At 50.8% G+C, this 27,726-nt stretch overlaps 1 protein-coding gene across 1 annotated transcript; it reads left to right on the top strand.

Moving 5' to 3' along the window:
• Positions 1-366: 366 nt before the first annotated feature.
• Positions 367-24,738, top strand: PLVAP (plasmalemma vesicle associated protein). Its single transcript, XM_010361449.2, has 6 exons — positions 367-804; positions 9,900-9,996; positions 10,096-10,808; positions 15,309-15,369; positions 15,534-15,615; positions 23,800-24,738. Exons 1-6 carry the CDS (start codon positions 436-438, stop codon positions 23,804-23,806), a joined length of 1,329 nt encoding a protein of 442 aa, XP_010359751.1. The 5' UTR covers positions 367-435; the 3' UTR covers positions 23,807-24,738.
• The last annotated feature ends 2,988 nt before the right edge of the window (positions 24,739-27,726 follow it).

The raw sequence follows: 27,726 nt of genomic DNA, 5'->3' as shown, positions 1-27,726 counted from the left end.
AGACCCCGAAGCAGCCCCTTCTCCTTCCTGTGCCTCAGTTTCCTCTGCCACCCAAGGGAGACAGCAACACACCTGGCATGATTCGGTGATCTAATCACAGCAGGTACTGAGAACAGCACCAGCCACCAAGTACAGACAAACGCGAGGCTCAAAGAGGCCGAGAATGCCTGACCAGCCAGCCAGCGCCCCACCCAGCATTAATCAGAGGGGTCCAGCCGGTGCCCTGGCTCTGCGCCCCCAGCCCCACCCCCGCCCGCTCACAGCCAGAGTGGGAGTGTTGTGATAACCCGCAGCCCCCGTTTCCTCCGGGCCAGGAAGGAGCCAGGCAGAGGAAGTATTAAGAGGAGTAATATAAGCACTCCCCCCTGCGAGGCGCGGGCCAGAGCAGGCCGGGTGGCGAGCAGGGACGGTGCACTAGACGGCGGGAGTGAGCAAATGGGTCTGGCCATGGAGCATGGAGGGTCCTACGCTCGGGCGGGGGGCAGCTCTCGGGGCTGCTGGTATTACCTGCGCTACTTCTTCCTCTTCGTCTCCCTCATCCAATTCCTCATCATCCTGGGGCTTGTGCTCTTCATGGTCTATGGCAACGTGCACGTGAGCACAGAGTCCAACCTGCAGGCCACTGAGCGCCGAGCTGAGGGCCTGTACAGCCAGGTCCTGGGGCTCACGGCCTCCCAGACCAACCTGACCAAGGAGCTCAACCTCACCACCCGCGCCAAGGATGCCATCATGCAGATGTTGCTGAGTGCCCGCCGTGACCTGGACCGCATCAATGCCAGCTTCCGCCAGTGCCAGGGTGACCGGGTAAGGCTGTGGGCAGGACACTTGTCCTGGGGACCCTGGGCAAGCCCTCTCACCTCTCTGAGCCTGAGTTTCCTCATCCAAGAGAGGGAGACAATCACAGGACAAATATTCTATTTTCTGATGAGACACAGTCTCGCTCTGTCTCCCAGGCTGGAGTGCAGTGGTGCAATCTCGGCTCACTGCAACCTCCGCCTCCTAGGTTCGAGTGATTCTCCTGCCTCAGCCTCCCGAGTAGCTGGGATTACAGGCACGTGCCACCATAACCGGCTAATTTTTGTGTTTTTAGTAGAGATGGGGTTTCACCTTGTTGGCCAGGCTGGTCTCAAACTCCTGACCTCAAGTGATCCACCCACCTTGGCCTCCTGAAGTGTTGGGATTACAAGCGTGAGCCACCACACCCAGCCGACAGATTTTTTTTTTTAAGAGCCAGGGTCTCCATCTGTATCCTGGGCTGGATGGAGTGCAATTGCTATCATAGCTCACTGCAGCCTCAATCTCCTGGGCTCAAGTGATCCTCTTGCCTTAGCCTCCCGAGTAGCTAGGACTACAGGCATGCACCACCACACTCAGCTAATATGTTTATCTTTAGCAGAGATGAGGTCTCACTATGTTGCCCAGGCTAGTCTCGAACTCCTGGGCTCAAGCAATCCTCTCACCTCAGCCTCCCAAAGTGCTGGGATTACAGGGGTGAGGCACTGCGTCCAGCTAATTTTTTTTTATTTCTTTTCTTTTTTTTGGAGACAGGGTCTCACCCTGTCACCCAGGCTGGAGCACAGTGATGTGAGCATAGCTCACTGCAACCTTGACATCCTGGGCTCCAGCTATCCTCCTGCCTCAGCCTTTCGAGTAGCTGGCACTATGGACATGCCACTATGCCCAGGTCATTTTTTATTTTTAGTAGACATGGGGTCTCGCTATGTTGATCAGCCTGGTCTTGAACTCCTGGGCTCAAGCAGTCCTCCCTCCTGGACCACCCAAAGTGCTGAGATTACAGGTGGGCACCACCACACCTGGCAATTTTTTTTTTTTTTTTTTTTTTTTTTTTTTTTTTTTTTTTGAGATGGAGTCTCTCTCTGTCACCCAGGCTGGAGTGCAGTGGCACGATATCGGCTCACTGCAACCTCCACCTCCCAGATTCAAGTGATTCTCCTGCCTCAGCCTCCTGAGTAGCTGGGATTACAGGTACGTACAACCACACCAGCTAATTTTTGTATGTTTAGTAGAGACGGGGTTTCACCATGTTTGCCAGGCTGGTCTCAAACTCCAGACCTCAAGTGATCCACCCCCCTCAGCCGCCCATAGTGCTGGGATTACAGGCATGAGCCACCATGTCCTGCCCTGGCGCCCTGGCTAACTCTTTTTTTAGAGACAGAATCTCACTATGCTGCCGAGGCTGGTATCAAACTCCTAGGCTCACCCTTATAAAGTGCTGAGATTACAGGCATGAACCACCATTCCCAGCCAGCAACTTTTTTTTTTTACTGTAAGTATATTCCATGCAATATTTGAGATATAATTTTGAAAAAATTACTCATTGTCTTTTTGGAATCCAAGTTTAGCTCTCTTCCTGTGTGTTAATTGGCAATCCTGAGCCCGTAACTTACTATGCATAAAGCTCCCAGAATGTGCCAGCACACACTAGCTGCAAATAAGAAGTGGCTGAAGACTGGCTACAGTGGCTCACACCTGTAATCCCAGCACTTTGGGAGACCAAGGCAGGAGGACCACCTGAGTCCAGGAATTCAAGATCAACCTGGGCAACATGGTGAAACACTGTCTCTACAAAACGTACAAAAATTAGGTCAGGCATAGTGGCTCACACCTGTAATCCCAGAACTGTGAGAGGCCGAGGTGGGTGGATCACTTGAGGTCAGAAATTCAAGACTAGCCTGGCCAACCTAGTGAAATCCTGTCTCTACTAAAAATATAAAAATTATTAGCCTGGTATGGTGGCACGTGCCTGTAGTCCCAGCTACTCAGGAGGCTGAGGCAGGAGAATCACTTGAACCTGGGAGGCAGAGATTGCAGTGAGACGAGATCTCACTACTGCACTCCAGCCTGGGCGACAGAAGGAGACTCTGTTTAAAAATAGATACATAAATAAATACATACATACATACATACATACATACATACATACATACATACAAAAATTAGCCAGGCATGGTGGCACATGCCAGTAGTCCCAGCTACTTGGGAGGCTGAGGTGGGAGGATGGCTTGAGCCCAGGAGGTCAAGGCTTCAGTAAGCCAAGATGGTGCCACTGTACTCCAGCCTGGGAGACTGAGTTAGATCCTGAATGGAAAAAAACAAAACAAAACAAAAAAAAGGATGGACTGAATAAAAGTTCAGAGTGTTTTGTTCCTATTCAATTCTAGCATGTATAAACAGTCCATATTTGCCGTATGCTGCGTGTTGAATTTAGAAATATTAACTCATTGCCAAATCCCAGGAAGTAGGGAGAAGCTTTCGTTGTTTTGTTTTGGTTTTTTTGAGATGGAGTCTTGCTCTGTCACCCAGGCTGGAGTACAGTGGTGCGATCTCTGCTCACTGCAAGCTGTGCCTCCTGGGTTCACTCCATTCTCCTGCCTCAGCCTCCTGAGTAGCTGGGACTACAGGCACCCGCCACCACACCCGGCTAATTTTTTGTGTTTTTAGTAGAGATGGGGTTTCATTTTGTTAGCCAGCATGGTCTCAATCTCCTGACCTCGTGATCCCTCTGTCTTGGCCTCCCAAAGTGCTGGGATTACAGGCGTGAGCCACCGCGCCCAGCCCAGCTAATTTTTCTATTTTTAGTAGAGACTGGGTTTCATCGTGTTAGCCAGGATGGTCTCGATCTCCTGACCTTGTGATCTGCCTGCCTCAGCCTCCCACAGTGCTGGGATAACAGGCATGAGCCACCGTGCCCGGCTGTTTTGTTTTGTTTTGTTTGAGACAGCGTCTCCCTCTGTTGCCAAGGCTGGAGTACAGTGGAAGGTCTTGGCTCACTGCAACCGCTGCCTCCCAGGCTCAAGCAATTCTCTTGCCTCAGCCTCCCAAGTAGCCAGGATTACAGGTGTGCCCCACCATGCCCGGCTAATTTTTGTATTTTTAGTAGAGACAGGGTTTCACCATGTTGGGCAGGCTGGTCTCAAACCCCTGACTTCAAGCGATCCACCTGCCTTGGCCTCCCAAAGTGCTGAGATTACAGGAGTGAGCCATTGTGCCCGGCCAGCAGAAGTTTTAAACGCTTTGCAGGCAGAAAAGTGAAGGCATGAGAGGGGAGTTGACTTTCTTGAAGGGTCAGAAACAGGCGGACTCTCGGGGCACAGTCACAGCTGCAAATCTGGGGTCTCCTGGAGACCTTTGCGCCACTCTCGCACCCTAGCTTGGGTCAAACACACTAGACAATTATTCCCATGTTCTCAGACACAACTTCATCCTGGGGTTGTCCTGCCTGCCCTGAGACATTGTGGGGAGCAGGTGTGGGGCTCTCTCCTTCAGGGTGAGGTGGGTGAGAGATGGGAGGGTGGGGTGAGGAAAGGCTGAAGAGGCAGCTGTCTTTTCATTTTAAAAAAATTATTTATTTAGGCCGGGTGCAGTGACTCACACCTGTAATCCCAGCACTTTGGGAGGCCGAGGCGGGCGGGTCACGAGGTCAGGAGATCGAGACCATCCCGGCTAACATGGTGAAACCCCGTCTCTACTAAAAATATAAAAAATTAGCTGGGCGTGGTGGCGGGCGCCTTGTAGTCCCAGCTACTCGGGAGGCTGAGGCAGGAGAATGGCATGAACCCGGGAGGCGGAGCTTGCAGTGAGCGGAGATCGAGCCACTGCACTCCAGCCTGGGGCACAGAGCGAGACTCCGTCTAAAAAAAAAAAAAAAATTATTTATTTAATTATTGTATTATTATTATTATTTTGACACAGAGTTTCACTCTCTCGCCCAGGCTGGATTGCAGTGTCGCAATCTCAGCTCCCTACAACCTCTGCCTCCCGGGTTCAAGTGATCCTCCTACTTCAACCTACTGAGTAGCTGGGATTACGGGCACCCACCACCAAACCCAGCTAATTTTTTTTATTTTTAGTAGAGATGGGGTTTCATCATGTTGGCCAGGCTGGTCTGGAACTCCTGACCTCAGGTGATCCACCTGCCTCAGCCTCCCAAGACACCTCTTCTCTGTAAAAAAATAAACTAAAAGTTAAAAAAAAGAAACTTAAAAATCACAGCTTTTTTTTCTTTTTTTTCTTTTTTTTAGAGACAAAGTCTCACTCTGTCACCCAGGCTGGAGTATGGTGGCATAATCATAGCTCACCACAGCCTCGAACTCCTGGGCTCAAATGATCCTCCCACCTCAGCCTCCCAAGTAGCTGGGACCACAGGCACATATCACCATGCTCAGCTAATTTTTTTTTTTTTTTTTTTTTTTTAGAGACATGGTCTCACTACATTGCCCAGGCTCAAGCAGCCTCAAGCAATGTTCCCACCTCAGCCTCCCAGTGACTAAGGCTTTTGAGAACAGAAGGCATTCCCCATGTCCCCCCAGGACATTCATCCAGGGCCAGCTTCAAAAGGACGAAGGACAGAGAGTTGCAGAAAGACAAACTCTCCTCATTCTTCATATCTTATTATATTTCTGCAGAGGGTTCTCTTCCAAAGTTTGAAAGGCACAGCTTTAGTTTGTTAAATTGTGAACACTTTCTTTAAAAACAGCTTTGCTGGCCAGGCGTGGTGGTTCACACCTGTAATCCCAACATTTTGGGAGGCCAGGGTGGGTGGATTGCTTGAGTTCAGCAGTTTAAGACCAGCCTGGGCAACATGGTGAGACCCAATCTCTATAAAAAATACAAAAATTAGCCAGGAGTGATGGCATGCGCCTGTAATCCCAGCTACTTGAGAGGCTGAGGTGGGAGGATTGCCCGAGTCTGGGGAGGTTGAGGGTGCGGTAAGCTGTGATGGCACCACCACACTCCAGCCTGTGTGGCAGAGTGAGACCATGTCTCAAAAAATATTAAATTAAATTAAAATTAAAACAGCTTGCTGGGCATGGTGGCTCACGCCTGTAATCCCAGCACTTTGGGAGGACAAGGAGGGTGGCTAAGGCCAGTGGATCACTTGAGGTCAGGAGTTCGAAACCAACCTTGCCAACATGGTGAAACCCCGTCTCTACTAAAATACAAAAATTAGCTGGGCATGATGGTGCGCCCCTGTATTCACAGCTACTTGGGAGGCTGAGGCATGAGAGTCGCTTGAACCTGGGAAGCAGAGGTTGCAGTGAGCTATCACGGCATTGCACTCTAGCCTGGGCAACAGAGCGAGACTCCGGCTCAATAATAACAATAATAAATAATTTTTAAAAACTTTATTGATATATAATTCACATATTATACAATCCACCTATTTAAAGTGTACAATTTGACTTTTTTTTTTTTTTTTTAGACGGAGTCTTGTTCTGTTGCCCAGGCTGGAGTGCAGTGGCGTGATCTCGGTTCACTGCAAGCTCCGCCCCCAGGTTCACGCCATTCTCCTGCCTCAGCCTCCCAAGTAGCTGGGACTACAGGTGCCCGCCACCATGCCTGGCTAATTTTTGTATTTTTAGTAAAGACGGGATTTCACCGTATTGGCCAGGATGGTCTTGATCTCCTGACCTCGTGATTCACCTGCCTCGGCCTCCCAGAATGCTGGGATTACAGGCGTGAGCCACTGCGCCTGGCCAATTTCATGATTTTTTGTACATTCACAGAGTTGTACATTAATCACCGTGATCCATTTTAGAACATTATTTTAGAACATTTTCACCTTCCCAGAAGAAAACCCACGTCCCCATCAGCAGTCACTCCCCATTCCCCTCCCCCAGCCCCTGGCAGCCACCAACCTGCTTCCTGTCTCTATGATTTGCCTGTTCTGGGTATTTCATGTCAATGGAATGTCACACAATGTGGCCTTTTGTGTCTGGCTTCTCTCACTTGCACATCATGATTTTGGGGTTCACACACATTGCAACATGGATCTGTGCTTCCTTCCTTTTTACGGCTGAATCATGTTCTATGTATGGAAGGAACACATTTTGTGCCTCGATTCATCTGCTGACAGTCATTTGGGTTCTTTCCACCTTTTGGCTACTGTGAATTGAGCTGCTGTGGACATTACTGGCAAGTTTATGTGAGAATATGTTTCCATTGCTCTGGGTATATGCTGAGAAATAGAATTGCTGGGTCACGTGGTAACTATGTTTAACATTTTGAGGAACTGCCAGACTTTCCCAAAGCAGTTGCAACATTGTACATTCTCATTAGTGCTGTCTGAGAATTCTGATTTCCCCATATCCTCATCAACACCTGTTACTGTTCATTTTGGGGTTTTACGGGTTTTTAAAATAGCCACTCTCGTGGGTGTGAAGTGGCATCTCACTGTGGTTTTGATTTGCATTTCCATAATGGCTAATGATTTTGAGTATCTTTTGATATACTTGTTGGTCATTTGCATATCTTCTTTAATTTAATTTTATTTTATTTTATTTTATTTTATTTTATTTTTTTTGAAACAGAGTCTCACTCTGTTCCCCAGGCTGGAGTGCAGTGGCACAATCTTGCCTCACTGCAACCTCTGCCTCCCGGATTCAAGCGAGTCTCCAGGCTCAGCCTCCTGAATAGCTGGGACTACAGGCGTGCGCCACCATGCCCAGCTCATTTTTGTAATTTTAGCAAAGATGGGGTTTCACCATATTGGCCAGGCTGGTGGTGGGCAGATCACTTGAGGTCAGGAGTTCGAGACCAGCCTGACCAACATGGTGAAACCCTGTCTCTATTAAAAATACAAAAATTAGCCAGGTATGGTGGTGCACACCTGTAATCCCAGCTACTTGAGAGGCTGAGGCTGGGGAATCGCTTCAACCCGGGAGGCGGAGGTTACAGCGTGCCGAGATCGTGCCATTGCACTCCAGGCTGGGTGACCGAGCGAGACCCTGTCTCAATTAAAAAAAAAAAAAAAAAAAAAAAAAAAAGATTTTTTTTTTTAAAGACTCTTGTTTGCCTCATGAGATGGTGTTAGCATTTGTATTAATTTGCTAGGGCTTCCATCACAAGGTATTACAGACTAGGTGGTACCAAGATCAAAGTGTTAGCAGCGTTGGTTCCTTCTGAGGCTGTGAGGGAAGGATCTGTTCCAGGTCTTTTTTTTTCAGACTGAGTCTCATTCCATCATCCAGGCTGGACTGGAGTGCAGAGACGTGATCTCGGCTCACTGCAACCTCCACCTCCCCGAGTTCAATCAGTTCTCTGCCTCAGCCTCCCGAGTAGCTGAGATTACAGGCACCCACCAACACACCCGGCTAATTTTTTTGTATTTTCAGTAGAGACAGAGTTTCACCATCTTGGTCAGGTTACTCTTGAACTCTCCACCTTTTGATCCACCCGCCTCAGCCTCCCAAAGTGCTGGGATTACAGGCTGAGCCACTGCAGCCGGCCTGTTCCAGGTCTTTCTAACTGGGCTTGCAGGTGGCATCTTCTCCCTGTGTCTGCTCTTGGTCTTCCGTCTGTCCGTGTCTCTGTGTCCAAATCTCTTCTCTTTATAAGGACATCAGCCATGTTGGATTAGAGCCCACCCTAAGGACCTCACCTTAACTTAATCACCTCTCTAAAGACCCTACTTCTGCCAGGAGAGGTGGCTCACGACTATAATCCCAGCACTTTGGGAGGCCAAGGGGGGCGGATCACCTGAGGTCAGGAGTTTGAAACCAGCCTGGCCAACATGGTGAAACCCCGTCTCTACTAAAAATGCAAAACTTAGTTTGGCCAGGCGCGGTGGCTCACACCTGTAATCCTAGCACTTTGGGAGGCTGAGGCGGGCAGATCACCTGAGGACGGGAGTTCGAGACCAGCCTGGCCAACATGGAGAAACCCTGTCTCTACTAAAAAATACAAAATTAGCCAGGCGTGGTGGCACAGGCCTATAGTCCCAGCTACTGGAGAGGCTGAGGCAGGAGAATCACTGGAACCCAGGAGTTGGAGTCTGCAGTGAGCTGTGATCATTCCACTGTACACTAGCCTGGGCAACAGAGTGAGTCCCCATCTCTTTAAAAAAAAAAAAAAAAAAAAAAAATTCAGGGCTGGAAGGCCCTGGCAGATGGATCCTTTGAGCTCAGGAGTTCCAGACCAGCCTGGGCAACATGGTAAAACCCCCATCTCTAAAAAAAATACAAAAAATTGGCCAAGAGTGGTGGCGCGTACTTGTAGTCCCAGCTTCTCGGGAGACTGATGAAGGAGGATTGCTTGAGCCTGGGAGGTCAAGGTTGCAGAGTGAGCTGAGATAGGGCCACTGCACTCCAGCCTGGGTGACAAAGTGAGACCTTGTCTAAAAAAAAAAAAAAAAATCAAGCCGGGTACGGTGGCTCAAGCCTGTAATCTCAGGACTTTGGGAGGCCGAGGCGGGCAGATCACCTGAGATCAGGAGTTCAAGACCAGCCTGGCCAACATGATGAAACCCTGTCTCTACCAAAAACACAAAACAATTAGCCGGTCGTGGTGGCAGGCACCTGTCATCCCAGCTGCTTGGGAGGCTGAGAAAGGAGAATTGCTTGAACATGGGAGGCGGAGGTTGCAGTGAGCCGAGATTGCACCACTGCACTCCAGCCTGGGCGACAGCAACAAGAATGAAACTCCGTCTCAAAAAAAATAAAGAAAAAAAATCAATTGACCATAAATGTGGATGTAATATTTTTTAAAGTTCATCCATGTTGTAGCATGTATTTATTTATACTTTGTGTCTTTTTATTTCTAGACAGTAGTAACTGTAAAAGCTTTTGAAAATCAGACAAACATCCACTATATTTTTATTTATTTATTTTTGTTTGTTTTATTGAGATGGGGATCTCGCTATATTGCCCAGGCTGGTCTCAAACTCCTGGGCTCAAGTGATCCTCCCACCTCAACCTCCCGAGTAATTGGGACGACAGGTGTGAGCTGCCACACCTGGCTTCCAACATCCCCTCAATAAAGGGACCGTGCCCTTGTGAATTCAGCTCACTGTGGCCACCAGGGTGCTCGATCTGGTCCAGGCAGTCCTGGGGGCAAGACACTAAGCTCTGTCCTGCGCCCTTCCCCTCCCTTCCGGGCAGGTCATCTACACGAACAATCAGCGGTACATGGCTGCCATCATCTTGAGCGAGAAACAATGCAGAGAACAATTCAAAGACATGAACAAGAGCTGCGATGGTGAGTACTAAGGCCGCAGGGAGCTGGGATGGTGGACTCCCCGCCCAGTGCTCGCGGCAGCCCCCAATCTTCCTGGGTCTTCTGGTCCTGTTTCCTTAGCCTTGCTCCTCATGCTGAATCAGAAGGTGAAGACGCTGGAGGTGGAGATAGTCAAGGAGAAGACCGTTTGCACTAAGGATAAGGAAAGCGTGCTGCTGAACAAACGCATGGTAGAGGAACAGCTGGCTGAATGTGTGAAAACCCGGGAGCTGCAGCATCAAGTGCGCCAGCTGGCTGAGGAGCAACTGCAAAAGGTTCAAGCCCTCTGCCTGCCCCTGGACAAGGACAAGTTTGAGATGGATCTTCGTAACCTGTGGAAGGACTCCATTATCCCACGCAGCCTGGACAACCTGGGTTACAACCTCTACCATCCCCTGGGCTCGGAATTGGCCTCCATCCGCAGAGCCTGCGACCACATGCCCAGCCTCATGACCTCCAAGGTGGAGGAGCTGGCCCGGAGCCTCCGGATGGGTATCGAACGTGTGGCCCGCGAGAACTCGGACCTCCAACGCCAGAAGCTGGAAGCCCAGCAGGGCCTGCGGGCCAGCCAGGAGGCAAAACAGAAAGTGGAGAAGGAGGCTCAGGCCCGGGAGGCCAAGCTCCAAGCCGAATGCTCCCGGCAGACTCAGCTAGCGCTGGAGGAGAAGGCGGTGCTGCGGAAGGAACGAGACAACCTGGCCAAGGAGCTGGAAGAGAAGAAGAGGGAGGCGGAGCAGCTCAGGATGGAGCTGGCCATCAGAAACTCGGCCCTGGACACCTGCATCAAGGCCAAGGTGGGCTTGCAGGCCCCGGAGGGAGGCTGCAGTGGAGTTAGGTCCAGATGCCAAGGGGGTGGTGGTGACGTTGAACTTGGAGTTGGCTTTGAGGATGGCTTCCTGGTCTAGGTTGGGTGAGTTACGACTCTCTAGGATCAGGCATTAAGATCAGGATAGAGCTTGGAATGGGGATGGGCATTGCGAAGGGTGTAGGGTTAAGAATGGAATTAGAGTGCCGGGTGCCCCAACACTTTGGAAGGCTGAGGCAGTTGGATCGCCTGAGGCCAGGAGTTCGAAACCAGCCTGGCCAACATGGCGAAACCCCGTCTTTACTAAAAATACAAAAATTAGCCGGGCGTGGTGGCAGATGCCTGTAATCCCAGCTACTCAGGAATCTATCTCAAAAAAAAAAAAAAAAAAAAAAACTGGAATTAGAGGTAGGATGGATATCGGGTCTAGGGTTGGGTGAGGGGGTGGATCTAGAATTTCTGTTGCCTTTGGGTTTGGGTTAAGTTGAGGCATGGAAGGTGGATTTAGGATGGATGCTGTGATGACCTGTTGGTGGCTATCCACTCTACGGATGGTTATAAGATTGTAGTCATGTGGATGGAGAAGTTTGTTGGCATTAGGATTGGGGTAGAGTTTGGAATTAGGAATGACATTGAGGAAGGATTAAGAATTGAGGCTGGCTGGGCGTGGTGGCTCACACTTGTAATCCCAGCACTTTGGGAGGCCGAGGTGGGAGAATAGCTTAAACTCAGGAGTTCAGACCAGCCTGGGCAACATAGCAAGACCCCCACCCCAGGCTGGGTGTGGTGGCTCACGCCTGTAATCCTAGCACTTTGGGAGGCCGAGGTAGGTGGATTGCCTGAGCTCAGAGTTTGAGATCAGCCTGGGCAACACGGTGAAACCTCGCCTCTACTAAAATACAAAAAATTAGCTGGGCATGGCAGCGTGTGTCTGTAATTCCAGCTACTCGGGAGGCTGAGATAGGAGAATCTCTTGAACTCAGGAGGCAGAGGTTGCAGTGAGTCAAGATCACGCCATTGCACTCCAGCCTGGGTGACAGAGCAAAACTCCGTCTCAAACAAACAAACAAAACACAAAACCCCATCCCTACCAAAAAAAAAAAAAATGCAAAAATTAGGCCAGGTGCGGTGGCTCACACCTGTAATCCCAGCACTTTGGGAGGCTGGGATGGGTGGATCACAAGGTCAGGAGATTGAGGCCATCCTGGCTAACATGGTGAAATCCCATCTCTACTAAAAATACAAAAAAAATTAGCCAGGTATGGTGGCGGGCGCCTGTAGTCCCAGCTACTCAGGAGGCTGAGGCAGGAGCATGGTGTGAACCCGTCAGCCAAGATCACGCCACTGCACTTCAGCCTGGGCGACAGAGCAAGAGTCTGTCTCAAAAAACAAACAAACAAACAAACAAACAAACAAAGCCAGGTGTGGCAGCACACACCTGTAATCCTGGCTACTTGGGAGGCTGAGAGGTGGGAGGATTGCTTGAGCCCAGGAGGTTGAGGCTGCAGTGAGCCGGAACTGCACCACAGCTTGAGTGAAAGACCAAGACCTTATCTAAAAAAAAAAAAAAAAAAAAAAAAAAAAAAGGAAAAGAGAAGAACTGAGGCTGGCATTAGGAAAAAAAAAAAAAAAAAAAAGGAAATCATGTCCTTTTCAGCAGTACGGATGTAGCTGGAGGTCATTATCCTAAGAGAATTAATGCAGAAACAGAAAATCAAATACCATATGCTGTCACTTATAAGTAGAAGCAAAATATTGGGTACAAACAGGGATGGGAACAACAGACACTGGCGTTCCACAATGGGAAAGGGAGGGAGGGAGGGGGGAAAGGGTTAAAAACCTACATTTTGGGTACTGAGTTCATTGCTTGTTCAATGAGACCATTGGAAACTCAGACTTCTATGACCGGGCGCAGTGTCCCACACCTGTAATCCCAGCACTTTGGGAGGCCAAGGTGGGTGGATGACCTGAGGTCAGGAGTTTGAGACCAGCCTGGCCAACATGGTGAAACCCTGTCTCTACTAATAATACAAAACTTAGCCAAGCTTGGTGGCAGACGCCTGTAATCCCAGCTACTTGGAAGGCTGAGGCATGAGAATCACTTGAACCCAGGAGGCAGAGGTTGCAGTGAGCCCAGATCGCACCACTACACTCTAGCCTGTGTGACACAGCAAGACTCCATCTCAAAAAAAAAAGAAACCCAAACCTCTGCATCATGCAATATACTCAATGTAACAAACCTGTACACATCCCCACTAAATCTAAAATAAAATAAAATCTGCTCCAAATCCTAAAAAAGAAAAGTGAAAGAATTGAGGCTGGGTTTGAGTGTAGGGAGATGGTGGGTTATTCTACTGTTGGGATTGGGATTGGGGTTAGGGTCAGAGTTAAAATCCTGTATTTGAGTTGAGTTGAGGAACCAGGGGAGTTGGTTTAGCATTGGGAGTGATACTGGGGTGAGGATGCCTAGAGGAAGAGTTGATGTGAAGATTGAACTTGTGTTTAAGTTGGGCTGAGATGAGTTTTTAGTCACTGCTGTGTCTAGAGTTGATTTGAGTTAAGGTTAGGATTTCACTTAGGATTTCGTTGATTTTAGAATGGGATTGAATTTGGAATTTGGATGGTGATTAAAGCTTTCCAATTGAGTCAGGGATGCTTGTAGGGGGTGAGGTTGGGTGAAGAATGATCTAGGATCTCATTTGCTGTGGGACTGAGTTGAAGCACTGAAGCCAGATTGGAGGCTCTGGTAGTTGGAGGTGACTGGTGCATCTAGAGATGCTTAGAGGTTGAGGCCAAGGGTGAATTTCAGATTTCACTGGCATTGACATAGGGATTGGTATTGACAATGGGTTAGGAGTTGAGCTCAGGTTGGTTTAGGGTGACTGGTGGAAGGCTGAGTGGGCTTGGAGTTGAGTTGAAGGATTGGGTGACCCTGGGTTATGGCTGGGGAGACATTGGGGTTGAGTGACGATCAGGGCTGGGTTGAGAGTAAAATCTGGGGTTGATGCCAATCTCGGGGTGGAACTGGGTTGAGGTGGATTTGGGGTAACTGACCAGTTTAGGACGGTTTCCGGTTAATATCAGGGGCTCGATAGGGCCGTAGGATTAGGGTGAAGTTTGGGTTGGGATTGGAACTGAGTGTGGATTTAGGATGGGAGCTGGGTAGAGGCTGGGGTCTGGGGTTGAGTGGGTGTTGAGCATGACATTGCACAAGTGTTTGTAGGAGGGCATGGTGGAAGCCAGGGCTGGGGCTGGGGAAATGGATATTTTCTCTCCTTTTTTTGAGAGAGTTTCGCTCTGTCGCCCAGGCTGGAGTGCAGTGGTGCAATCTCAGCTCACTGCCACCTCCACCTCCCAGGTTCAAGTGATTCTCCTGCCTCAGCCTCCCCGAGTAGCTGTGATTGCAGGTGCCTGCCACCACGCCTGGTTGATTTTTTTTTTTTTGTATTTTTAGTAGAGATGGGGTTTCGCCATGTTGGCCGGGCTGGTCTCGAACTCCTGACCTCAGGGGATCCGCCCTCCTCGGCTTCCCAAAGTGCTGGGATGACGGGCATGAGCCAGCACACCCTGCCGGAAATGGATATTTTCATAGTGGTTGGGTCAAGAGAATGGTTGGAGTCAGAATGAGATCTGAAGATATCGTCAGATCCAGTTTATAATTAGGATTGGGTTTAGGTTGGGGCTTGATTCTAAGTGAGATTGACTTTTCATGTTGGGATCAGATTTTAGGTGATTGAGTTCAGAATTGGCCTTGGATTTCAGGTTTTGGGGGATTGGCTCAGGGATATTCCAGGGGTGGCATTTAGGATCGGGGTCCAGTTGGTCTACAGGGTAGGCTGACTTCAGCCTGAAGGGGGCTGTGGTGGGTGAGTAGACTCCGATGGGGTCATGGGTTGGAACTGGAGTCACCCTGAGGCTCTGATGGAGATAGGGGTAGGCCAGCTCTGCAGCATGGGGCCTCGGGACTGCTGAGGTGAGCAGTCCCACAAGTCCTTAAGCCATCTGAAGTCTTGCGGTTGGTGCAGGTGATTCCATGTTCATGACCATGTGTGTCTTTCTGCATGGGGTCTGTTACGCTGCCCTGGAAGGACTTTAGAGACACTGGTCTTGAAGGGCATGAAACGGCAGAACCCGGCCGGGCGCAGTGGTTCATGCCTGTAATCCCAGCACATTGGGAGGCCGAGGCAGGCGGATCACCTGAGGTCAGGAGTTCGAGACCAGCCTGGCCAACATAGTGAAACCCCACCTCTATTAAAAATACAAAAAATTAGCCAGGCATGGTGGCGCATGCCTGTAGTCCCAGCTACCTGGGAGGCTTAGGCAGAAGAATCGCTTGAACCTGGGAGGCGGAGTTTGCAGTGAGCCAAGATCACGCCACTGCACTCCAGCCTGGGCAAAAAGAATGAAACTCCATCTCAAAAAAAAAAAGGCAGAAGTCTGTCTGGGAAGCCCTGGCTTCTACCAACCTCCCTCCATCTTTCTTTCACAGTCGCAGCCGATTATACCAGTGCCACGGCCCATGGGCCCTGTCCCCAACCCCCAGACCATCGGTGAGTGACAAAAGACAGAGCCAAGTAGGGGAGGGGCCCCTTTCCACCTTGAACCCCACCCCAGCCCAACTCTCCAACTCCCCTGGGCTGCCAGCCCATCCCTAGCCCAGGGGCAGGGGCTACTGAAGCTGTAGGCCAAGCCTCGCCTCTCCCTCCCTCCACAGACCCAGCTAGCCTGGAGGAGTTCAAGAGGAAGATCCTGGAGTCCCAGAGGCCCCCTGCAGGCATTCCTGTAGCCCCATCAAGGTAAGGCACTGGGCAGGCTGCAGTTGTTCAGTCTTAGGGCTGTGGGCAAAGCTAGGACGAGGACTGAGGGTGGAGGGAGGCTGATCTCACACTTGCTTCTTCCTTAATTGAGCACCTGCTGTATACATGTATGGTTGGGTGTGAGGGACACAGCAGTATCCAAGACACACCCAGTACTGACCTCATGAAACTCCCTGAGTAGTGGGTGAGACAGTGTCATGATGGGACTACTAAGGAGCCTACAATTATTAGGTACCTACTGTGAGCTCCACGCAGTTCTAAGTACTTTGCAAGATTAACTCATGTAATCTTCACAACTAAACAACAATAGTAGGGCAAACCACTATTCTACCCACTTTCCAGATGAGGAGAGTGAGGCACAGAGAGGGCATGCATTGTACCCCAGGGAGCACAGCACAACTGGGACACAAACCCAGGCCATCGGACCCCAAACAGGCAAGAGAGCCTTGGTGAGGAGGAGCTGGAGCATGCAGAGCTGGCCTTAGGGAAAGCAGGGGGAACAGTGTTCCAGGCAGCAGGAACAGCCAGGTCAAAGGCCTGGAAGCTGGATAGGGGTGAGGGAAGGTAATGAGCAAAGGGAGAGATGGGGGAGTGGCATCCAGGAGTGATTCCTGACCTTTAATTTCTAGAAAATGAGTTTCAGCTGGGCATGGTGGCTCATGCCTGGAATCTCAGCTACTCAGGAGGCTGAGGCATGAGAATCGCTTGAACCTGGGAGGCGGAGGTTGCAATGAGCCGAGACCATGCCACTGCACTCCAGCCTGGACAACAGAGTGAGACTCTGGCTCAGAAAAAAAAAGAAAAGAAAAAAAAAAAGAAAAAAGAGGCCAGGTGCAGTGGCTCATGCCTGTAATCCCAGGCCGAGGCGGACGGATCACAAGGTCAAGAGATCAAGAGCATCTGGCCAACACGGTGAAACCCCGTCTCTACTAAAAATACAAAAAGTAGCTGGGCATGGTGGCAGGCGCTTGTAGTCCCAGCTACTCGGGAGACTGAGGGAGGAGAATCACTTGAACCCGGGAGGCGGAGATTGCAGTGAGCCAAGATCGCGCCATGGCACTCCAGCCTGGCAACAGAGTGAGACTCCATCTCAAAAAAAAAAAAAAAAAATCCAGTTACGGTGGCTCACGCCTGTAATCCCAGCACTTTGAGAGGCCGAAGTGGGTGGATCACCTGAGCTCTGGAGTTCAAAACCAGCTTGGCCAACATGGTGAAACCCTGTCTCTACCAAAAAAAAAAAAACAAAGAAAAATACAAAAATTAGCCAGGTGTGGTGGTGGGCTACTCCGGAGGCTGAGGCAGGAGGACGGCTTGAACCTGGGAGGTGGAGGTTGCAGTGAGCGGAGATCACACCACTGCACTCCAGCCTGGGTGACAAAGAGAGACTCTGTCTCAAAAAAGGAAAAAAGAGTCTCAACTAGGCACTGTGGCTCACACCTGTAATCCCAGCACTTTGGGAGGCTGAGGTGAGAAGATAGCTTGAGTCCAGGAGTTCAAGACCAGTCTGGGCAACATAGTAAAACCTCCTCTGTACAAAAAATACAAAAATTACCCAGGTGTGGTGGTGTGCACCTGTAGTCTGAGCTACTCAGGAGGCTGAGGTGGGAGGATCGCCTGAGCCCAGGAGGTAGAGGCTGCAGAAAGCAAAGATCACATCCCTTCACTCCAGCCTGGGAGACAGAGTGAGACCCTGTCTTGGAAAAAAAAAAAAAAGTCTCTGAAGTCAAGGGCCTGGAAATGCTTTGCTAATTGCAAGGTGCCATCCAAAAATGGCCAAAGCAAGGGGCTAGGGGCCTCTGTAGGAAGCAACAAGGGCTCCTGGCACACGCTCAGGTCATGGCTTGATGCCTGTGCCCCCGGCCTCCTCCCAGAGTCAGTCACTTCTCAGAGGGCGGCCTGTGCGTCACAGGGATGGTGACTCAGGCTACCGCCCCAAGAACTGCCTGTGCTCTCTCTGGGGTCCTGCTGCATGCACCACTGACAGAGTCAGGGCCGGCACTGCCATTTGCAGTTTAGGACCCAAGGCTCAGGAAGGCACCAGGACTTTAAGTCAGATCCCTGTGACCCCAAACACTGTGCCTATGACCATTTTGCCACAGGGCTATTGTCAATCTGGGTCTACTGCAGCCTCAGAGGGATAATACAAGATTTCTGGCCAAGTAGATTTCCGAAAGCTTTGCCGCCAACTCCCCAGGATGCAGCATGTCCAGCTCCATTTCCACCTCTTCTTTTTTCGTTCTTTGTTTTTCCTTCTTGCATACCCTCTCCAACAGGGAGCTCACTCCCTTGCCAAGCTGTCTCTCAACCCCTTTGCTCTAGATGGCTCAGTTCTCAGCCCTGAGCAGCCCACAGGGAGGGAGACAAAAAGGTGAGGAGGAGATTCCCCACTCCAAGCAAACACAATTTTCCTCTCTCCATCTTGGCCCAAAGCCCTCATGGCAAGGAAGGAGGTTCTATTATTATCCCCACTTCTCAGAGGAGGAAACTGAGGCCCCAGGGAAGTGAGCAGCCCGGGGTCACACAGTGGAGAATCAGGGTCAGGCCCGGGCTCCCAGCCCAGGACTGTCAGGGCCTCGGCTGAGAACCGGGGAAGCTCTTGACATTGTTTACCCCAAAATGACGTCCATCTGCTGAGAAAACAATGTGTGCTTAAGCCTGGATCTCACCTCCTTCTCTCCTCACGGTTGCAGGAAGGGCCTCTGGCCTGCTGGCTTCTGCCCTTGACTCGCCTTCCCCTGAGAGATGCTGGGGGCAAGTGGGCTGGGGCTGTCTGCTCTGGGTTCGCTGGGCAACTTGGGGAGAGTCACTGGAATTTTATTTTTTTTAATCATTATTTCTTTTTTTGAGACAGGGTCTTGTTCTGTCACCAGGCTGGAGTGCAGTGGCATGATCATAGCTCACTGCAGCCTCGAACTCCTGGGCTCAAACAATCCTTCTGCCTCAGCCTCCACAGTGGTTGAGCCTATAGGTACACTCCACCTTGCCCAGCTAAATTGTTATTTTTTTGTAGAGACAGGGGTTTTGCTATGTTGCCCAGGCTGGACTTGAATGCCTGGCCTCAAGTGATCTTCCTGCCTCTGCCTCCCAAGTAGCTGAGTCACTAGAATTTTAGATGCACCTAATGAGGTGCTGGGACAAGACTCAGCATTAAATCAGCCTCCTCATGCATCAGGAGAGTTGATTTTTCCTTTTCCACTCCTTTTTTTTTTTTGAAACGGAGTCTCGCTCTGTAGCCCAGGCTGGAGTGCAGTGGCACAATCTCGGCTCACTGCAAGCTCCACCTCCCGGGTTCACGCCATTCTCCTGCCTCAGCCTCCCGAGTAGCTGGGACTACAGGCGCCCGCCACCACGCCTGGCTAATTTTTTGTATTTTTAGTAGAGACGGGGTTTCACCGTGTTCGCCAGGATAGTCTCGATCTCCTGACCTTGTGATCCGCCCGCCTCGGCCTCCCAAAGTGCTGGGATTACAGGTGTGAGCCACTGCGCCCAGCCTTGTGTTTTTTTTTTTTTTTTGAGATGGAGTCTCACTCTGTCCCCTAGGCTGAAGTGCAGTGGTGCAGTCACAGCTCACTGCAGCCTCCGTCTCCTGGGTTCAAGCAATTCTCCTGCCTCAGCCTCTTGAGTAGCTGGGATTACAGGAGTATACACATCACACCAAATTTTTGTATATTTTTTTACAAAATTTGTAAAAATTGTGGGGCTTCACCATGTTGGCCAGGCTGGTCTCAAACTCCTGGCCTCAAGCAATCTGCCCTCCTCGGCCTCCCAAAGTGCTGGGATTACAGGTATAAGCCACCCCCTCCGGCCTCCACTCTTATTCTTTCTTGTTTTGTTTTGTTTTTTGTTTTTGAGACAGAGTTTCGCTCTTGTTGCCCAGGCTGGAGTGCAATGGCCCGATTTTGGCTCACCGCAACCTCCACTTCCCGGGTTCAAGCAATTCTCCTTCCTCAGCCTTTCAAGCAGCTGGGATTACAGGCATGCGCCACCATGCCCGGCTAATTTTGTATTTTTAGTAGAGACAGGGTTTTTCCATGTTGGTCAGGTTGGTCTCAAACTCCCGACCTCAGGTGATCCGCCCACCTTGGCCTCCCAAAGTGTTGGGATTACAGGCGTGAGCCACCACACCTGGCCCACTCTTATTCCTTCTAAGCCTTGATAAATCTCATTTTAGCGGGACGCAGTGGCTCATGCCTGTAATCCTAGCACTTTGGGAGGCTGAGGAGGGCGAATCGCTTGAGTCTAGGAGTTCAAGGCCAGCCTGGGCAACATAGCAAGTCCTCGTCTCTAAGAGAGAAAAAATAAAATCCTCATCAATATAGTATAGTGTTTAGTTTAAAAAAATAAAATAGACAAAAGCCTCAGCTGGTATTTACTTGTTCTAACGGCTTCCAGACACTTGCGTGTCTCCCATGTTCCCAAATCGATGGCCGACGCAGGGCCCCGCTTCAGCTAGGATTCAGCACGAGGTCTTGCTCTTATGGAAAAAAAATCTTTATTTTTCTTTTGAGATGGAGTCTTGCTTTATCACCAAGCTAGAGTGCAGTGGCACAATCTCTGATCACTGCAACCTGTGTCTCCTGGGTTCAAGCGATTCTCGTGCCTCAGCCTCCCGAGTAGCTGGGATTACAGGCATGCGCCAGCATGCCCCGTTATTTTTTGTATTTTTTAGTAGAGACAGGGTTTCACCACATTAACCAGGCTGGTCTCGAACTCCTGACCTCAGGCAATCCGCCTGCCTTGGCCTCCCAAAGTGTTGGGATCACAGGCATGAGCCATGGTGCCCAGCCTATGGAAAATTTTAAAGTCATTTTCTGTTGGTGGTATGTGCGCCAGCTTTCCTTTACTTGATGAGACTGAGTGTCCCTTCCTGAAGATAACATGAGGCAGAGCAAAAACAAAAAAACCAAAACAAAACAAAAGAAGTAGAGACTGAGTGTCTTTGGAAATCCATGTAAGTTTCTTTAAACACGATATAAAGACAATAATGGCTGAGTATGTTGGCTCACACCTGTAATCCCAGAACTTTGGGAGGCTAAGGCAGGTGGATCATGAGGTCAGGAGTTCAAGACTAGCATGGCCAATATGGTGAAACTGTCTCTACTAAAAATACAAAAAATTAGCTGGGCATGGTGGATCGTGCCTCAATCCCAGCTACTGGGGAGGCTGAGGCAGGAGAATTGCTTGAACCAGGACCTGGGAGGTGGAGGTTGCAGTGAGCTGAGATCACACCACTGCACTCCGGTCTGGGCTACAGAGCGAGATTCTGTCTCAAAAAAAAAAAATTAACCAGGCATGATGGCAGGCACCTGTAGTCCCAGCTACTTGGGAGGCTGAGGCAGGAGGATTGCTTTAGCCGAGGAGGTCAAGGCTGCAGTGAGCTATGGTCATACCACTGCACTCCAACCTGGGTGACAGAAGAAGACCCTGCCTCTAAAACGTTTTTTAAAGGGCAAATATTAAGTAAATCTTGGTCCAGGAGCAATGTGGCTGAATATGGCAAAAATTGCAATGGGAAGAGCTTTTTTAAAAAAAGATTGCATTATTTATTATTATTATTATTATTATTATTATTATTATTATTATTATTTTGAGATGGAATCTCACTCTGCCACCCAGACTGGAGTATGGTGGTGTGATCTCAGCTCACCACGACCTCCACCTCCCAGGTTCAAGCGATTCTCCTGCCTTAGTCTCCTAAGTAGCTGGGATTATAGGTGCCCGCCACCACGCCTGGCTAATTTTTTTGTATTTTTAGTAGAGATGGGGTTTCGCCATGTTTACTAGGCTGGTCTTGAACTCCTGATCTCAGGTGATCTGCCCGCCTCAGCCTCCTAAAGTGCCGGGATTATGGGTGTGGACCACCACACCTGGCCAAGATTTTATTTTTATTTTATTTTATTTTTATTTATTTATTTATTTTTTTTGGAGACAGAGTCTTGCTCTGTGTTCCAGGCTGGAGTGCAATGGTGCAATCTCGGCTCACTGCAACTTCTGCCTCCCAGGTTCAAGTGATTCTCCTACTTCAGCCTCCCAAGTAGCTGAGATTACAGGCATGAGCCACCACACCTGGTTAATTTTTGTATTTTTAGTAAAGACAGGGTTTCTTCATGTTGGCCAGGCTGGTCTCAAACTCCTGACCTCAGGTGATCCGCCCGCCTCAGTTTCCCAAAGTGCTATCATTACAGGTATGTACCACCACCGCGCCCGGCCTTTTTTTTTTTTTCAATCTTTTTTATTTTTTGAGAGAGTCTTGCTCTCTTGTCCAGGCTGCAGTGTGGTGGTGTGATCTTGGCTCACTGCAACCTCCACCTCCCAGGTTCAAGCGATTCTCATGCTTCAGCCTCCCAAGTAGCTGGGATTACAGGCATGCACCACCATGCCCGGCTAACTTTTGTATTTTTAGTAGAGATGGGGTTTCACCACATTGGCCAGGTTGGTTTCGAATTCCTAGCCTCAAATGATCCGTCCGCCTCGGCCTCCCAAAGTGCTGGGATTACAGGTGTGAGCCACCGCGCCTGGCCATATGGGCTTAAGATGGGAGTCCAGGCCTGGCTCTGAGCCAGGCACGTGGTTAATGTTGTTCAAGTTCCTGTTACGACTCTCATGATTCGTTTGTCCATTCGAGCCGTATTTATTGAGCAGCTCCTGGGAACTGGGCATGGTACTAGGTGCTGGGAACAAGGCACAGAAACTGCTGCCCTCAAGGGGCTCACAGTCTAGTGGGGAGATGGATGATAAATCAGATGAACGGGTCACTCAAGGGCCCTTTGGTGATGGGCGAGACAGAGAAAGGGGCAGGAAGCGTAAGAAGTTTGGAACTTTCTACCAGAGACAGGGCAGGCTACACCGAGATGGTGATATTGAAGCAGAGACCCAAAGGAGATGAGGGAGGAGCCATGGAGGGATCCCGGGAAGGGTGCGCCAGACAGAGGACACAGCCAGGGCAAAGGCCCCAAGGTGGGACCGTGCCATGTGTGTTTGAGGGGAGGAGGCCAGTGTGGCTGGAGTGGAGTGATTGAGGGGAACGGGAGGAGGAGGTAAGGGCAGGGAAGTGATGGGAGCTGATCAAGCCCTGTCTGTGGCTGCTGTGAGGACCTGAGCAGACGGGGCATGTGCATGACCCAGTTCAAGCATCCACAGGTTCCTCTGGTCACTGTTGGGGAACAGACTGGGGGACAAGGAGCTGGGGACCAGGACAGAGGCGGTTGCACTAGTTCAAGCAATGATGGGGGCTTCGATGCCTCCATCTCTGAAAGATGGAGCCTTACAGGCTGGCAGCAGGGACCAGAGCTGGGTAAATGCTGGTTGAGGATGGAGTCTGGGGCCAGGGCCAGGGACGAGAGCCAACCAAGGAACGTGAGGCCGCTCGGGCCCCAGGGAAGAGCCGGGGAAGGAAGGGAGAGGACCAGCGGAAGTGGGACTTGGCCACAGCCCCCTCCTCCCCCAGCAGGAAACAGCCTCTAAGCCAACCCCTGACCCCTCACAGGAACCTCTGCCAGGCCCAGGAGGGGGAGGGCATCCTGGATAGCAAGACAACTCCACTTGTGCAAAGGCAGCGGGACTGGGGGTGCGGAAGCAGTGTGATGGTTCTTGAAATTGTTGGGTCTTTGGCATGGTAGGAGTCCCTGATGGGGATGCCTGGGAGGGGCAGAGGGGTGGAGCCCTGAATGCCCTGTTGTAAGGCTTGGACTTTGTCCTGAGGGCACTGGGGAGCCACGGAGGACATGTGAGCAGGAGCAGACAAAAGAGGGAGACTGAAGCCTTGCCTTGGCAACCAGCGTAGGTGTCTGGGGGAGCGGAGGCTTTGGGGTAAATTCTCAGTATCCCCAGAATGTTGGGAGGCACTCGGGAGAGTCAAACAAGCTGTAGCAGAGGCTTGGGGCTTGGAAGTGGCCACTCTGAACCTAAGTATCTTCGTCTGTATAATGGGGAGGAACACACCTCAGTCTCACCATCCTGGGGAGGTTCAACACATGAGACTTTCATGGACCAGAAGGAGCTCTGGGGTCCTGAGGAACAAGTAGGGGCCCAGGGTGGGAGGAGGCAGGGCCGGGGTCCCCAGGATGTTGTGCTCCCACTGAGGAGGAGCCTCCAGGGCCCGGCGAGGTTTGCCCTTCCCTCTGTCTGACACTCTGTTGTGTTACCATCCCCTTCCTACCCTAGTGGCTGAGGAGGTTCCAGGCCTGAGGACCAAGGGATGGCCCGACTCGGCGGTTTGCGGAGGATGCAGTGAGATGCTCACAGCACCCGACACTACCCCCTCCCGCCGCCCCCAACCACCCAGGGCCACCATCAGACAACTCCCTGCATGCAAACCCCTAATACTCTCTCACACCCGCATCCGCGCCTCATGATCCCTCACCCAGAACACACAGCCACGGAGATGACGTCACGCAAGACCCGGCGCTGACGTCACATATCACCGTGGTGATGGCGTCACGTGGCCATGTAGACGTCACGCGGCCATGTAGAGGTCACGAAGAGATTTAGCGATGGCGTCACGCAGATGCGCACGTCGCACACAGACATGGGGAGCGTGGCATGACGTCACAATAAGATGCGGCAGTGACGTCACAGGCCACGTTGACGTCGCACGTCATGTCAATGTCACATAGAGGCGGCGATGGCATCACACAGATGGTGATGATGTCATACACAGACACAGTGACAACACACACCGTCACAACGTCACCTATAGATATGGCACCAACATCACATGCACGCATGTCCTTTCACACACTCTTTCTACCCAATTCTCACCTAGTGTCACGTCCCCCCGACCCTGGCACACGGGCCAAGGTACCCACAGCATCCCACCCCCTCCCGCACAGCCCTGGGCCCCAGCACCTCCCCTCCTCCAGCTTCCTTGCCTCCCAGCCACTTCCTCACCCCCCGTGCCTGTACCCGGAGGTGAGAACAGGAAGCTATTCACCTCCGCTCCTTGAGTGTGAGGGTTTCCAGGCCCCCCTTGGGGCCCTGATCCGGGGGTGAGGGTCACCTGCTGTCAGGAGGGGAGCCATTCCTTCTCCGCCCACTCCCAGCCCTGCCTGTGGCCCGTTGAAATGTTGGTGGCACTTAATAAATATTAGTAAATCCTTCAAAGACTCCAGAGGTGCGATTTCTGCTTTTAAAGGTACCACATGGTTTCTGGGCATGGTGGCTCATGCCTGTAATCCCAACACTTTGGGAGGCCAAGGTGGGAGGATCACTTGAGGCCAGGAGTTTGAGACCAACTTGACCAACATGAGAAACCCCATCTCTACAAAAAACACAAAGCCAGGTGTGGTGGTGCGTGCCTGTAATCCCAGCTACTTGGGAGACTGAGGCATGAGAACGTCTTGAACCCTGGGAGTCAGAGGTTGCAATGAGCCGAGATCATCCCACTGTACTCCAGCCTGGGCAACAGAGCAAGACCCTGTCTCAGAAAAAAAGAAAAAAAGAAGAGAAAGAAAGTTCTAGGTTTGCAAAGAATTCTCCAGAAAAGGTACCAGTGTCCAGTTTAAAGACACTTTGGCTCACTGATATCACTTAATTAGCCAGCAGTCAGGGAAAAGCAAATCAAAAGAACACAGGGAAATCACATTGCACCCAGCAGACTGGGAAAACGTCTTTTTAAGGCCATAACACGTAACACCTACTAAAAGTGTAGAAAAAAAGGGCCTTTTCCTACAAGACTAGTAGAAATTCAAGTCCTGTAATGGCCCTTCCAGAAAGTAGTTTAGTGAAATGTGATAAAATCAGGCTGGGTGTGGTGGCACATGCCTGTAATCTCAGCACTTTGGGAGCCCTAAGTAGGAGGATTGCTTGAGCTCCAGAATTCGAGGTCAGCCTGGGCAACATAGCGAGACCTTGTCTCTATGAAAAATTTAAAGAAAAGCAGGTGTGGGCCGGGCGCGGTGGCTCACGCCTGTAATCCCAGCACTTTGGGAGGCCATAGGCAGGTGGATCACGAAGTCAGGAGATCGAGACCATCCTGGCTAACATGGTGAAACCCCATCTCTACTAAAAATACAAAAAATTAGCTGGGCATGGTGGTGGGTGCCTGTAGTCCCAGCTACTCAGGAGGCTGAGGCAGGAAAATGGTGTGAACCCAGGACAGGGAGCTTGCAGTGAGCCGAGATCAGGCCACTGCACTCCAGCCTGGGCGACAGAGCAAGACTCCGTCTCAATAAAAAATAAAAAAAAGAAAAGAAAAGAAAGAAAACCAGGTGTGTGATAGTGCGCTCCTGTAGTGCCAGCTACTTGGGAGGCTGAGGTGGGAGAATTGCTTGAGCCAGGAGTTGAAGGCTGCAGTGGGCTCTGATTCCACCACTGTGCACCAACCTGAGTGACAGAGCAAGACCCTGTCTCAAATGCACGAATGCACAAACCTTTGACTCAGTAACCCCATCCCTGGGGCTTTATCTCTAACAAGTAAAAACTTCAGGACACAAAGCCAATGGCTATCAGGAAAAACAGGCTTAAAATCGCTCTCTAGGGCCAGGCACGGTTGCTCACGCCTGTAATCCCAGCACTTCAGGAGGCCGAGGCGGGCAGATCATTTGAGATCAGGAGTTTGAGACCAGTCTGACCAACATGGTGAAGTCCCATCTCTACTAAAAATACAAAAAAATTAGCCAGGCGTGGTGGCCCATGCCTGTAATCCCAGCTACTCAGGAGGCTGAAGCAGGAGAATCACTTGAACCCAGGAGGTGGAGGTTGCAGTGAACCAAGACTGTGCCATTGCACCCCAGCCTGGGCGACGGAGCGAGACTCCATCTCGGGAAAAAAAAAAAAAAAAAAAAATCCTCTGGCTAGGATCTCAGCTTGTCTCCTCCCCCTACACCTCTCATCCTCTCAATCACTCAATTCCCTCCCAGCCCACCCCCTGGGGTCCTGGACTGGGATGGATGAGTCACAAGGACCTGGGAGCTGGCAGCGCCACGCTTAGGGCAGGCTAGTCTGGAGGGACAAAGGAGCGATATTTCCGGGATACGGAAACAAGGGCGAGAGATAGTCACCGCAGGAAGCGCTCAGCTGGGGCTCTGCCAAGACAGAGCAAGGGGGTCAGCCTGGCCAGACCGCCCAGACAGGCTGAGCTGGAGGCCCCAAGGAAGCGGGGATGTCCCTGCCCCTAAGCCTACCACCCAGACAGCCCAGAGTCCTTACGGGGAGACATTGATGCCAGCCAGTCCTAGCCACTCCAGAAGACCTGATCTAGGATTTTAGAGTCAAACATCCCCAGATTTGAATCTTGGCTCAGTCAATCCCAGCCTCCATGTTCTCATCCAAGCATTGGATGTAATAATAATTCTAAGGCCAGGCATTGTTTTTGTAAATAAAGTTGTATTAGGGGTGGGCACGGTGGCTCATGCCTATTATCTCAGCGCTGGGGGGTTGAGATAGGAGGATCGTTTGAGCCCAGGAGTTTGAGATCAACCTGGGAAATTTAGAAAGACCCTATGTCTACCAGAAATTTAAAAATTAGCTGGGCATAGTGGTATGCACCTTTAGTCCCAGCTACTTGGGGGGCTGAGGCAGGAGAATCACTTAAGTCCAGGAGTTGGAGGCTGCAGTGAGCTAGGACTGCGCCACTGTACTCCAGCCGGGGTGACAGAGCAAGACCCTGTCTCTAAAATAGTAATAGTAATAATTCTAAACTCTCCAGACACATGGGCACAGGCCTCTGGTCCTTTGTCCATTTTGCCTTTCAGAGCATTCCAGGAGCCATCATCCCTCTAACTGAACCCAGTGCCGTGGCCCTGGCTCAGCCCCTGCACACTTGCACCTCAGCCGCTGCCTCTCGTATGGTTCCTGTGCTGGTCCAGAGGAGTCTTTCCATTACAGACTCTGTCCAAGTCCCTCTCCTGCTCACACTCCATGGCTCCCTATTACCCTTAGAACAAAGTCTAACTCCTTAGCACGTCTGTGACTCCCCTTTTGCCTCCTGTTATCCTGGACTTTTTAATTCTCTGAAAAAGACTCAACATGCGTTAATTCGTGCTATGCCCTTGGATTAGAAAGCCTTTTTCATGTCTAATGAACCCTTCTTCTTCAGAAGCCCAGCTCCAGAGGCCCACTCCTCCAGGCAGCCTTTCCTGATGCCCCAGG

The sequence above is a fragment of the Rhinopithecus roxellana genome, chromosome 8 (genome assembly GCF_007565055.1).
Source record: "Rhinopithecus roxellana isolate Shanxi Qingling chromosome 8, ASM756505v1, whole genome shotgun sequence".
Lineage (NCBI taxonomy): Eukaryota > Metazoa > Chordata > Mammalia > Primates > Cercopithecidae > Rhinopithecus > Rhinopithecus roxellana.
The sequence above is the reverse complement of the archived record's forward strand: the minus strand, read 5'-3'. Positions and strand labels throughout refer to the sequence as shown.

Bases quoted from the DNA above. Each gene is read 5' to 3' on its own strand.
- PLVAP (XM_010361449.2), top strand. From the start codon at position 436: ATGGGTCTGGCCATGGAGCATGGAGGGTCCTACGCTCGGGCGGGGGGC. The intron at 805-9,899 runs GTAAGGCTGTGG...CCTTCCGGGCAG, and splicing joins GCCAGTGCCAGGGTGACCGG to GTCATCTACACGAACAATCA. The intron at 10,809-15,308 runs GTGGGCTTGCAG...TTTCTTTCACAG, and splicing joins ACACCTGCATCAAGGCCAAG to TCGCAGCCGATTATACCAGT.